General features: G+C 39.6%; 1 protein-coding gene across 1 annotated transcript in view; it reads left to right on the top strand.

Annotated features, from left to right (window-relative positions):
- Positions 1-1,654: 1,654 nt before the first annotated feature.
- The window catches only part of KCNT2 (potassium sodium-activated channel subfamily T member 2), a 123,230-nt gene continuing 110,708 nt past the window's right edge, over positions 1,655-14,176 (top strand). Inside the window, exon 1 of the mRNA XM_085231521.1 lies at positions 1,655-1,880. Coding sequence (XP_085087647.1) covers positions 1,786-1,880 — 95 coding nt within the window. The 5' untranslated portion in view covers positions 1,655-1,785. The remainder of the gene's footprint in view (positions 1,881-14,176) is intronic.

Here is a 14,176-nt window from a genome sequence, read left to right as displayed (position 1 = left end):
AAGAATTGACACAAAACAGCATCAGCCATGTATCACAGTACCATAGAATAGCCGGAATTGGAAGACACCCACAAGGAACATCGAGTCCAACTCCTGGTTCCACACAGAACTGCCTGCACAGCAGTCCATGTATCTGAGAGTGGTGTCCAAATGCTCCTTGAACTCTGGCACGTGGGGCTTTGCCCACTGCCCTGGGCAGCCTGTTCCATGCCCACGGCTCTCTGGGGCAGAACATTTCCCTAACCCTCACCTGATCCTCCCCTGACGCAGTTCCATGCCGTTCCCTCAGCGCCTCAGTGTCACTGTCACCAGAGAGCAGAGCTCAGTGCAAACCCCCCACACCCTGCGAGGAACTGTAGGCTGTCATGAAGCCTCCCCTCACAGTTCGTCTGCTCTGCGCTGAGCAAACCCAGGGGCCTCAGTGTCCTCATATACCTTGTCCTCCATACCCTTCACCGTATTTGTACCCCTCCTTTAGATGCTTTCTAGTAGTTTTATGTCTGTCTTACACTGTGGTACCCAAACTGCACCATTATTGAGGTGAGGCCACACAGAGCACACCAGGACAGCCCCCTTCCATCACCCGGTGGCAGTACTGGGCACAGTGCTGCCCAGGGCACAGTCAGCCTTTGGCCACCAGAGCACACTGCTGGCTCAGCTCTGTTTTCACATCAGCCAGAACTGCAGATCCCTTTCTTTGGAGCTGCGCTCCAGTCTTTCAACCCAAAGCCTGCGTACATACTCAGGGTTGTTCGGTGCCGGGTGCAGAATCCACCACTTGCTTTTGTTAACTTCATGAAATTGGCAATTGCTGAACTGCCTGGTTTGTAAAGATCTCTCTACAAGGCATCTCCACAGAGGGCCTCAACGGCTACTCTCAATTTAGCATCCTTCACAATAATGAGAACAGTAAGGAAGACTGGCCCTACAATGGGGCCCTGCAGACACCCACCTGTATCCGGATAGGAGCCTGACAGAGCCCTCTGAGCCTGCCTGCCACCAAAGTGTGCCTGCTAGAACAAAGAGGAGCAGGAGACAAAGCTATGGCAGAACCAAGCAGGCCGTCAGCAACGTGGAGTCTGCAGAGAAGATCCTTAAAGATGAGCACGTGAAAAAAGAACAAAATAACAGAAAGAACGACCTATCGTAGCAAAACACCCAGAGATCAAACAATCTTTATTTCGATGTCTGGGGCCTATGGAAAGGTATTTCTGAGGCAGCCTCAGGTGGTACCGAACGCGGCAGCTGTCGGTGCAGGTGCCGAGCAACGCCCGGGGCATGAAGGCGGGCCGGGCACAGGTGCGGCGCGGCGTCTCCTGCGTCCCGGGGGCGAGCAGCCCCCAGCTCGGCACGCCGCCGACGGCCCTTCTATTGGCCGGCAGGCAGAGGTTCCCGCACCGTCACCGGAGCACGCTAACGAACGCCCGCCCTATTGGCTGGCCGGTCCGCGGCGGCTCCGAACAACATTTGCATGGCGCTGGACCGCTCTTTGTTGTCAACCGCGGCGGGCGGGCGGTGCGCGCGCGCTCGCGCGTTGTGGGTGGGCGCGCGCCGCCGCCGCCCGCCGCCACCTGTCCGCCCCGCCGCGCGAGGCGGAACTTTCAACCCGGCGGCCGTTAACGGCCCCGCGGCGCGTGCGGGGCGCGGCGACAGCCTCGGGCATCCGGGGACGGCCGGCCCCGATCCGGCACCGCCGTCGTGCCGCGCCGCTCCGTCTCCGGAGCCGCGGACCGGCGTCCGGGAGCGATCGGCGCTCCGCGGGTCGGTCCGCCTTCTCCGGGCAGGATGGTGGACTTGGACAGCGAGGTCCCCCCGCTGCCGCCGCGGTACCGCTTTCGAGACCTGCTGCTGGGTGACCAGGGCTGGCAGAGCGACGACAGGTGAGCGGCGCGGCGGAGAGACGGAGGGCCGGGCCGGCGGGGGGCGGCGAGGCGCGGCCCTGCTCTCGGGGCTCCACGCCCGGGCAAACTTTCCAGGGGAAGAAACGGGGCCGGAGGAGCGGGCGGGGTGCGGGACCGGCCCGGGGCACCGCGCCGAGCCGCGCTTCGGCTGCCCCGGGAGCGGCGTTATTGTCCGGCACGCGGCTCCCGCCCGCCGTTCTCTTTCCGCGCTGCGATTCAGGCTGGGATGGCCATTGCCTTCATCTGGTTGTGAATCGTTTCGAGGCTTGTCGGCAGCTTTAATTGTTAGGCGAGTCATATCGTGACTTAGAAGAAAACAAACCGATGGCGCACCAAGGCGTGCTTCGTTTCCAAGCGCTAAGTAGCGTTGGTGCTCACCGGCACCGCGGTGCCGCTATGTGACCGTGCGACCTGCCGTGCCAGCGAGCGATTCACTCACAGCGCCTGCAGAACCGTGTGAGATCTGCCTTGCAGCATTAATTCCCTATGGTTAAATGGCAGAAAAGCCTGCTTGTCTGTAATGCTATGTTGAACTCATTTTAATTCAATACGGTTATATTGCCAGAATGAGTCATGCTTGAACTCAGCAGCCAGAAACTTTGATTTTAATGCTGATCTACTCTTGCAATTTCAGCTGCTTTTCTAAATAAATAATAAAAAAAATCCTCTCATTGCTCACAAGTTCACATAAATGCAAAATTTGTTATTTTCTTTATGACAATGCAGTACACAATGAAGTAATTAAACAAATTCCATTTATCCAGACAGTTATGAAATGGTGAACGATGTCTTAAGATAGTCACGAAAATGTGGTAGTTGGAAATGATGGCATTGTATGCTGTATTAGTTCAGTGCAAGGGAGAGTTACTGCATTTATCAAAGCATGCTTGTGTATTTTAAATAGTAATTAAACTGAAGTGTATTCTGTGCACATAGTTTTATGATGACAGCATTCTTTGAGGACTTTAGAAAAAGTAGATAATATAGCTCCTTTTTATTTTTGACTGGAATAGGAAGCAAGCCCACAACGTTTCTTCATTAACTGTTTGTTTATTTAGCTAGGATCATGATGGCTAACAAAAATAAAATACTCTCTGTGCCACTCTTTGGACCGCTCTGTGGGTTAAAACTTCTGCCATCTCTAGTTCAAACTTGTGTTTGACTTGCTTTCCTAAACTTCATAACGTTACCTCCTATGGAGCAAGCATGGGCTGGTCTCACACTGGAAATGGTGTATAAGAAACTATAAACCATAGCGTGGAAATTCCTACTGCAAGTCTAAGTCTGCTTAATGATATATCTATATAAATCCTTGGAAAATACTGATAGCAGAACTAGAGTAAAACAACATTACATAGCATGATTATTATTGGAAAACTACACCCATGGACTAGTGGAGTATGAATAGCTCTTTTAATTATTTAGTTAACATCCAGGAATGAAATAAGTATCTCTAGTCACATCTGAAATATAAATTATGAACCCAGAACTGAAAAGAGCAGAAGTGGCTTTCCAGAACTTCAGCTATTGCCCTCTGTTAGGGCTGGACACAGCTGCAGCATGGTGGGAAGGCTGTGCAGTTGGCTCTGCTTTGCATGAGGCTGTCATAGCAGCACTCTTCTCCTCCGGTGCTGCAAGTTACCATAGCAGTCTCTAGATACTTGCTTTCTGTTATCTGAACAAAGTCCACTCTTAAAAAAAGAAAAAAAATCTGAGTTTTTATTTGCCCACCTTACAATATGATCATATTGAGATTGTTTTCCTGTTTGTTCTCTAGTAGAGGAGATCACTTAATACTGAAATATTACTACAATCCCACTGCTGGTATTTTGTTATTATCCAGTGTACCAAAAGCATACTCTGTATAAAAATATTGTCATATATTTTTAATAGTAGACACTTTCAGGAGATACTTAAAGAGGCTATAGACTTTTAGAAAGTTTGAAATGGTTTGCCACAGAATTGATATTACATAAGTATGACATTTTCTTTTTTTTTTTTTCTTTGTGACCTTATATAAGTGATCCAGGTTTCTTTTTTGGTGAAGCACATTTCTTGTATTCTCTTCTAATTAACACATAATACAGATATTGCTAAAGGTTGTGCTTTACACCCTCTTCAACTGAATAGACATTAACTATGACTAGAACACCTGAAAACTAGAATACAGCTGAAGTAGCCTTATAGCATGGCTGCACAAAGGTGTGTGATTAATATGGCCCAGGTTCAGAGGTTACTAGCCATTGGTCAAGATCTTGGAAATAGTTTTTTGCATGTTTCCAATTCACTGCAACTTCATACTTATAATTGCTTTTGACTCCTGTGCACAGATTGATATCAATGGTTTCCACCTGTGATAGGTAAACCTTAGGCCTGCTACACCTGAACTCTTCATTTGCTGTTTTAGGCTCATTCCTTTTAAGGGGAGAATTTGATCAGATATTTATTTTAAATAATTCTATTTGCTTATAAAATGCATGCACAAAGTTCTTAGCTGGAAGTAATGAGACTCTGATTAGGGAAAATTATTGTTACATCCGTCCCTGTCTGCAGATAGACTTCTTTTTCTCACTAGGATTGCTCTTACAGTAAAGCTTCAGTCCCCATTTGGCTATTCACATTTCATATGGAAAAAAAAATTATTCAGATCTTTCTGTGTACTTTTATTTATTTTTTAAGTAGAAGCACTCACAATCCTGTAGCTGTGTAAAATATCTAAATACTTTGGAAGCTTTTCACATATGCCCAGACAGGAGAGCAGGTGAAAGACCAGCCCAGTGGCTGAAGTACACAGGTGCCACACAAGTATTTCTGCAGCAGGTGCCTTCATTGTTCTGGCCTTGTAAATGACCCGGCCACTGGACTGGGGGTGATAAGATTGAATAACTGACTTTATCACTAATTATGTAAATATCACTAATATCCCTTGGTGAAGTTTTGCCTTCACTATTGAAAATAACTGAAACTGAAGTAAATTCTTTGATTTATTGGATATTCTTAGATGTTTTTCTTTACCATCATCATACAGTCTGGCTGCCTGGGAAGGGAGCAGGAGTAAAGGGATAACTCAGGGATTAACTTGGCAGCAGCCATTTACCCATCAGTTCAGTAAGATTTCACTGAAGCACAACTGTAACAGTAAGTTTCAGCTTTCATAAGCCTACTGATAATCAATTCTCAATCTTACCAGCTGAGTTGAAGAGCATCAAAAACAAAAGTAGAAAATATCCTATTAAGTGAATCATAGAATCACAGTGAAGACCTGATGTGGTTTAAATCTGGCAAATAATTTGCTTCAAAGAACTGGAAAAGATATTAACTTCAGGCTTCCACGTCAACTTTCAAAAAAGCTGTTTGGAAAATAGAAAATATATTGTTTCATTTACCTGTGTACATATATACTCACTATATACTTCAAAAAAAGCCAAACCAGATGACTAGAAGCTAAAATTCCAAGTTAAAAATAATAATAATAAAAAAAAGCATTTACATTTTGTTTGTATGAGTGCTTTCTTAATAAGGTCAGTCATAAGTTCAGTGTTTAAGTAACATGTAGAGTCAGGAATGTTACCCACCACTGAAGTGTGATTGCTTACACTAGTGACCTATTTAGATTTCTGCTGCATGCTTGTGGCTATCACCAGGTAGCCAACGCAGTTTGAGCAGTGTCCAGGAGGAGTCTGGCATTTAGAATGTCCAAGGAAATATCCTGCACAGTGTGTATATAGGGCATTCTTTGTCATTTCATGTCAGTATCAGTGCCTGGGCCCATTGTCTTACTGCTAAAGATGTACCCAGAATGGATCATTGTCATTTTATGGTGGAAATAATGCCTACCCTTGAACATTACACACTGCTTTTCCTATTTCTGCTGCTAATTTTTTTTTTTTTTTTAAGTTGCCTGTGTTTCCTGCACAGTCACACATTCATTTTACATATATATGGCAGCTCTGCTACAGGGAGGTCCAAGTATAACTAGCAGACACATTCATACTTGGTGTCTTCCTCCCTCAAACATACAGTATAGCCTTAAATTGAAGGCAATAAGTGTGTTAAACACCTTTATTGTTGTAATTCCTTTCCCACAATATTTTTAGAGACAGAAAAGGAAAAAATGCATGGATGTTTTAAAAATGTGCAGCAGGAGATTCTGTTGACCTCAAAAATGTAACGTTTTGTTTTCACTATCTTTTATACTTCAAATCCCTCTGGGTTTCTGCAAGATTAAGCAGAATGTTGGATTTTCTTTGGTCCTTGTATACCAATGTAAATTTTATCAATGCTGAATATTTCTAGCAATATTAATGAAGAGACCACAGGGTACACATTAGAGCATTGAATTAATACAGTCTGTCATTTGAACTGCAATCCTACACACAAGAGTGTATAATCAAAAACATATTTTATATTACGATTAAATTTTACTGCCTGTTGGATTTCCAAGTTACATAGAGAAGTAAAATACTCAGAAAGAATCACTGTGACTATGCCACTTCAAAATCACATACCAAAAGAGTAAATAAAAGAGAACACTGAACCTTGATGCATTTTGTAACTCACACTCTCAAAGCATCAGATTTCATAATTTCCATATGCTGTTCCACTAAGTGTTTACAATTTCACAGTCAGAAAAAAATTCACATTTCTCAGTTCTGCATTTTTCTTTTCTGTACATAAGTAAGAAGATACATTAGCTGGTACTGGGAACACATTTCAAATACTGCTCCTATACCAAGGATGAAGATTTGAGTCATTTTGCTATAGTACATACTTAAATAATAAAACCACGCAGGCAAGTGTTAGCTTTGTTATATTGGCTACTGAATGGATTAAATTAAAACCAGATTTCCTTTCTAATCTGCTTACTACTCAAATCAACATTACCACCTATCTGGAAAGAGATCCAGACATTGCAGCACTTCCACGCACCACTTGGAGAACTCTATGTTGCTGTCACTTGACTCATTACTTTCAAGGAACAGCTCCTCTTGTAAATCTCAGAAGGCACAGTGTACTACGGAGTAGAGCCCTCCTTTGTCTTACTTTTTGGAAGTCACCTGAGATTATTCAACTAAAAGGGGTAAAAAGCCCACCCATTTCTGAATCAAGTGACTTAAGATATCTGAACCTAGATTCAAATCACACGAAAATTCTCCATCTCCTCAGAAGATTCTATTATGATTTCTTCAAAATAAACCCCCTATTTCCTTCAAGGTATACTTAATTTGACCTCTTCATTTTGGAAAATGTATTGAGTTCTTCCATTTAACACAGATTACAGAGTAAAAGATCTTAAGCAAATAAAAACAAATCCAGATATATTTGGCAATAAGTAATTTTTCAAAGCAAATTCAGCAGTTTAGAATCTTAAATTCTGTTTCCAAAGCTTGATTTTGACTGAAACCACTTAAGATTCTAATGGTCTAATTGACTAGGAAAGTAAATACTTTCATGGTAACTGTGATGAGACTCTGCACAGTGGTATTTGGAAAGTTTGAATTGCCCAAAAACCTGAAAAAAACTGCAGCATGTATATATACCAAATCATCTGTTACTGTATAAAATAACTACTAATAATTAAGAAATAAAGAAAAATACTAACATTTCAAAACCACTGCAACAGCCACACTTAGGGGTCTGTATTTATACTTCAGGTAGCAGGTTTAGGAGCACAATTTTCATAAATAAACTCGTATTTCAAAACTCACTTTGCTTCTAAACCAATTGTTGGATTAAGTCCCTTTTTTAGTTAATTTTACACGTAAAAGGAGGAATGCACTTGTTTATGTGGAAGAGATGAAGAGGAAGCAATACTTCACAAAATGTGAAGGGTCAGATTATGTGTGTTGTAGCATCATTCTTACAAAAACAGCAGAAACAAGAGTGTGTTGTTTCTATAGTCCACTTCATCTAGCACAAATTGGAATTGGGGAAAAGATAAGATAAGAGAAACAGTTCCGTGTTATATCCATACTTGTCCTAGAAAGACCTCAGTGATGAACATCTGCAGAAGTTTTCTGGTGCAGAAAAAGTTTAAGTAACTCAGCTTCAAAACTCTTTAAGTGTTTTTATTTTTTTAATTTTTGTAATTTTTATTTTCTTCTCCTGACACAACAAACATGGTCAAGTTTGTAAATGCACTTGGTACTTCAATTATTACTTACTTAATTATACACTTAATACTCAAAAGCTCTTATTTTTCCATCTAGAACCTTTATCCATGCTACTTTACATCTGGCAGACACTACAGTATTCCGTGGGGAACTGATCAGTTCCTTCCGAAATGTTCTCTCTGTTAATTTTATGATTATTATAAATCGTAATCATTGGCTATGATAGAATAACAGTAAATTTCTGTGTTGCACTGTGATTACTCTCAGAATGATTCTTTTATAACAAATGGTAGCATTGGTTTCTATTACCTCCTTTTTTCCTGTAAGTCATGTGGAGCATCCCAAGTGTCTGAAGCTTCAAAACACTTACTATGAAGATTTTTTTCTAAAAATTTTAGTGCTATACATCAAATTTCTAGACTAGAAATTTGTAGACTAGTAAAGGTATTCTTTTGAATTGAAGGTTATGGTATGTGCAATCTATCCAATGACTTGTTCTAGTCCATTAAATCCTTTAAATTTGGATTCCTCATATTCCCCTTCCCCCCCACCCCCCCCAAGTAAACGAGTAAGTTCAGCCCTTCCAAGAGACCTGTACATCATGGCCTCTTCAACTCTGTGTCATTGGAGAGAATATCATTCAACCACAGTAAAAGTTCTGCAGCACAGAAGATTTGGTACAGAATGCCTTAAAACTGCTGTTAAAGATTCCAGCCTCCTCCACACAGTCATCTACTAATTATGTTATCAGTTAACTTCCCGGTGGGAAGTATCAGCAAACAGAAACACTCATTAAGAGATAAAAACAGTGATATTATTATTTACTGACAAGTATCCCTTGAGGGACAAATTCTGTCTCCACATATAGAGATGTCTGTGAGGCAGCGCTGTAGATTTGCGGTGGAAATCCAATTGCTGAGTCTCATATCATTGTGCTCGACTTTGCTGAGTATCAAGCCGGGGTAGATGAGGAGGAAGGCATTAGGTTATAACTAGTCAGTGCTAGACAAGTTATCTACTGAGTTAAGAACAAGAAAAATACTTAGTCTAACTCTCAGACAGGATCTGCTATCTTTAGCCATTAGTTACTGGAAATGTAACAGCTGGACAAGAATCATATGCCTGGTAGGAACAATTTACAAGATTTGAGCAGCAGTCCTAGCTATTGATTAGCTCTGCCAGGAAAGTCTTTCCCTGTCTCCTAGATACTGTATTTTGAGTCAAAGTGCTTTCTGCAAAGAAAAGAGTTTGTGCTTTAGCTTTTTACAGTGTTATATACTTGTATTTCAAGTATCTTTAAGTTACAGAGCTCCTTCAAAATACAGTGATTGTTGAGATATTTAATAAGGAGTAAATATTATCAAACAGCCTCTCTATTACTCTAAATAGCCATAGTTGTTCTAGGGGGTTTTAATGTTTTCCTCACTTTGTTTTTTTCTTCCCCATGTAACTACAAAAGACTTCAGCACAGATAAAAGCAGTGTTAAACCAAATTTGAAACAAATAGGAAAAACGTTAAGCTGAGTTGAGAATGGAACACTGTATTATAGTTGTTCCTTATATGACAGCATCTGTTAATGCACAACATTCCCTGGCTCCAGAAGGGATTTGGTTTCCCATACTCACATTGAAATGAAATAAGGGCACTGGTTACTTATTACTACTGCCCTGCAATTCTACCTGTCAAGCGCAGCCAGCTCTAGCAAGGATGGTATGAACACTAGCCACTAAATTTAACTGAATGTACTCTTTTGAAATGTAAGCAAGCTCTGTTTCCACGGCATACAACAATTTTGTATTTGATTAGTGGTGTAAGAATCAGACAGATCAGCACAGCAGAATGGTGATACAGGAGATGTACTGACAAAGGGACTAGCATGATAGAAGGGTAAAAAGAGAAAGCGCTCGCTCACCCATCTCTCAAGATCCAGGCTCAGGACGAAAACTCCAGAAGGGAGGGATCTCCAGAAAGAGATCTTTCCCTAGTAGCAGTCAGCCCTTAAATGAGGTCTAAGAGAGGTGCAGCCAGGCTCCACCCCTTCCGGTCACACACCTGAATTGCCTTCACCTGTGCTCCTGGGACACTGGGACTGACCCAGTCCTTTCCCCAGGTGCTCAATCAGTGTTTCAGCCCATGACTCAACAGTTGCCATACAAATTAATCTGATATATGAACTGTTATTTAAAAGGTGTTTTTGTAGTTACTACCTGGTTTTTAATTACTGTTTTGTTCTCTCAGTAGTCCTTAAAAAAAAAAAGACAATACAGACACACAAAGTGTAGCAAAGTATTTTATAGTATACAAACATTAATTAACTGACCATTTTTCATAAAGACTGTAAAAATCTAAGTGGATTTTTGACCCAACGAGGAGGATCCCAATGGAGACTTATCTCAAAAGAGAATTTAGATATCCAGTATCTCACTGGTACTGAGGAATTCATTTTCAAAATCTATTCAGAGAGTAATCCAAGTAATCATTTAGTTTTTGTACTCAAACAGACCACAGATTGCATGAAAATTACAACGTAGCTAATCTCACAAAAAACCCCCGTACATTTAAAGTGGACTGGATTTTAAGGGCCTGGTTAGTTTTTGCTTCCCATTTTTTCCTCTAATTTGGCAATTTACAGATTATAGTCTGAAGAAAAAAAAAAACACAAAACAAAAAACCTCACAAAGTAAGATGAATGCTGGTATTATAAATTCGTTTAATACAACAAATTGTAGCAATTAGCTATTTATGAAAACTTGAGCAATGTGATTTTTGTATCATTTAACCAATTCAGCTGGTCATTCAAACTGTTTTAGTGCAACTTTGGCATGGCACTGCATGTTAGAAAGAATGAGTTGGGCCACTAGAAATGCTTCAGAGTAAAGTGTCTCTGAGGATATCAGTAGGGATGTCTGAGAAATGGTAGAGAAGTAATTTTTGTGAGCCAGCCTTGTCACATGCACCATGGGCTAATCTGAGACTTGTGGAGTGGAGATGTTGGAGAGCTGGAGTTGTCTAATAGTCTGCTGCTACTTCTCCTTAGGCTACGGTGACTTGTGGATTTAGAAATTCCTTTCCTTTCTAGGAATGGCAGTGCCACTTTACAGGGACAGAAATGTTCATCTGGAAAGAAGAAAGAGTTGAAAGTACTACTATGCCTTGTATTATCCTTGATATTTGACAATTCATTATCAGACCTCCTTATGTTAATACAGTTGATCCATAAACACATACCTCTGTCCATTTTATGCAGGTATTCCACCTATTACTAACCGCTCTGCCTTAAGATCTATATAAAGCATGAGAACAAGATGATGGAACAACACCTATTCAAACCCTTCTCAGCAATACAGTTAGCTGAAAAAATCTTAGGTAATTTGACCCTCACTAAAGCCACCGAACTCTGAAGTATCTGCCTTCATTTGGGAGGTCATATTTGAAGAAAAGTTAGTTTACATTGAACAAGCCAGTTTTCCAAAGGCACCTGCTAACTCATTTTGTAAAAACACATAAGCACATCATGGAAGTTTGAGATTATATAAAAAATAAAATACTGGGCACAGAATTCTACCAGGTAATCTACTGATGAGCTTTTACGCTGAAGTGCTTAATCATCACACTACGTTGTGAAAGTGCTATTTAACTTGAATAAAAAACATAGAATGAACTGCTAAAATATTGTGAAAATGTATTTTAAAGTTTGCTGAGTCTAAGAAAAAGCCAATTAAAAGTCATACCTTATGGTTAATCAGGAACTGTAATAGCTCGCTGCAAGGAGAATGAGATTTATATTAAATCCATAATTACACTGTACCTTGTTGGCTGTGAAGAACAGTATCAGACAGGTGACATCTAAGATACTAGTGACATTCATTTGTTCTATTATGTGTTCAGAGTTCGTGAATCACTGTAATTCCTTAAAGTATATAAATAAATAAACACTCTTCTTGTGGGGAAAAAAAAAAAAAGAAGCATGCAGTAGAGACTGAAAAGTTATCAATATAGACCAATTTCCTTGTTAGATGTAAACACAAATCACAGATTTGTGACAACTGCTCTATGCCTTATGAGATACTGGGATGGAATATTAGCCTACAGTGACAGTAAGTAGTAATAGTCTCATTAACTCATTATGTGGTGCAGGATTTCACTTGCATGCAAGTGAAGGGAATGAGGGTCTTTGTAAAAGTAATTGTTGAATTTTTTACTTTTTCATTCCCAGTTCCCCTTTCAATACTTCTTCAGCTAAGACAAATGTTTATTGTAACAAATGAAGTCATTAAATCTTTATCTTCTTTTATATATTTAGTAATAAATTCTTAATAGGAAAGACTATTTTTTTCCTATTTTTTTCTCAATACGAAGCAAAGTGATATCCTCATCTATTGGAATCCTTAATGTTCTTGTTTTTAAAAATAAAAAAAAGCAAACCAAAACAAACCACAGAAACAATCTAGAAAGCATTTCCAGATCAAGGCCCAAAGAAAACTTTATTCAGATTAACCGAATAACTGATGTTTTGCCTTTTCTTGGGTATGAGTATTCAAAGTATTTATTTGGCAGTCTTTTATTTCGTCAGTTCTCATACCAAGCATACCAAGTACTTCACTTGCTGATAAGTATATACTTATACACAATTGACAGAGCAGACAAAAATGTGTTTAAAATTATCACTTGCGTGTTAGGTTGCAACTGAAGCAATAGAAAAACCATAATAGAAAACAGAAGAATAAGAGTAAATCATTAGCAACTTCGTGTTGTGCAGCTTCATTTATCTGAGTACCTGGTACACGTATGTATATATGTATAGGAATATGCAATATTCTGACAGCCTGTTTCTACTGTTTTCCCTCCTCAGAGCCAAAGTGGCTCACTCTACACCTGAAGTTTGTGTCTATCCGGTTAGACTACTAAACACTTTTATCACTTCTGTGGCCACATGTACAGCAATCACTCTTGTCAACTAATGCTGATGAACACACTTCTGTCTATAAAATACCATGTCACACCACACAAAGAAAATTGAAATATACGGATGTATTATTTCTTTGCATTGCAACTGACTGTGTGCATAAGTGTTGAAATACTTATTCAGCATTACTGATTACTTTAGTGTGTTTATTATCTGGGTTCAAGGCCAATGATGATTAATTCTATCTTGGTTAGGCTGTTTCTGCTTTATAAGTGCAAAAATCCTCTGCTTTTGTACATCTGTAAGAAGTTACCTGGCTTATTCTATTAGGATTCTCTCAGTTCTAGCTACAGGTAGAATACATATTCTTTTATGACAAAGGACTGCATGTTCCTACTCAGTTTTTTCTTTCATCTTTGATTTTCAACCTAATCTACTTGTATTAAAAAAAAAATTATTAAAAAAATAAAAATGATGGTATATTTCTATGCTTCTTTGGCCATAATGGCATTGCTATTGTACATTCTTTTGTACATTCTATTGTACATCTCCTGAAAGAAATGTCTTCTGTGAGGACAGGATCTCACTTTGTATTACAGCAACCTTTTTGGGTTGCTTACTTTTTCTTATATATATTATTATTATTATTTTTACTTGCAGCATCAGTCTCCATAGAACCTTTCTAAATGACTTATAAAAAATTAAGTACATGATGTTCACTTCAGACTTCCCCCTTATCTATCTCTTCCAATTATCTCATAATGGAGCAGAGTGCTACAGCTCATATTCTATTTATATCTGTCATTTGCTCTGCTCTTAGATTGTTCCTAGCCTAAATCCAACTTGAAGGTCTTGGCATGGATGCCATTTGTTCTTTTTCATCTCCCATCAACATTCTAACTGGTACTTGTATTTTTATCAATCCTAACATATGCTGTAAACATTTTTGTTCTTGTTTTGTTAGCTTTTTGCCATGATTTTATTTAGTTGCCATTTTTTAATCTTTACTTTTCACTCTAACGTTGTGGTTACAACTTTATGCCTGGTTACAATTCCAGTTTTCTGGTTACAGACAATTTGTTATCTACCATTGTGGATGTGGCTTATGCAATTCTAAAGAAACTAAAATCACTCCAAGCTGAGAATTATCCCGTTTTTTTTTTTAAAGATAGTAAAACTTTCTCCAACTTGAGTAATTATAGTATATAATAGCATCTTTGTGACTATTGTGTGTATATATATTATATATATATAT

The sequence above is a fragment of the Meleagris gallopavo genome, chromosome 10 (genome assembly GCF_905368555.1).
Source record: "Meleagris gallopavo chromosome 10, MGAL_WU_HG_1.1, whole genome shotgun sequence".
Lineage (NCBI taxonomy): Eukaryota > Metazoa > Chordata > Aves > Galliformes > Phasianidae > Meleagris > Meleagris gallopavo.
Note: the sequence above shows the minus strand (reverse complement) of the source record. Positions and strands in the feature narration are given on the sequence as shown.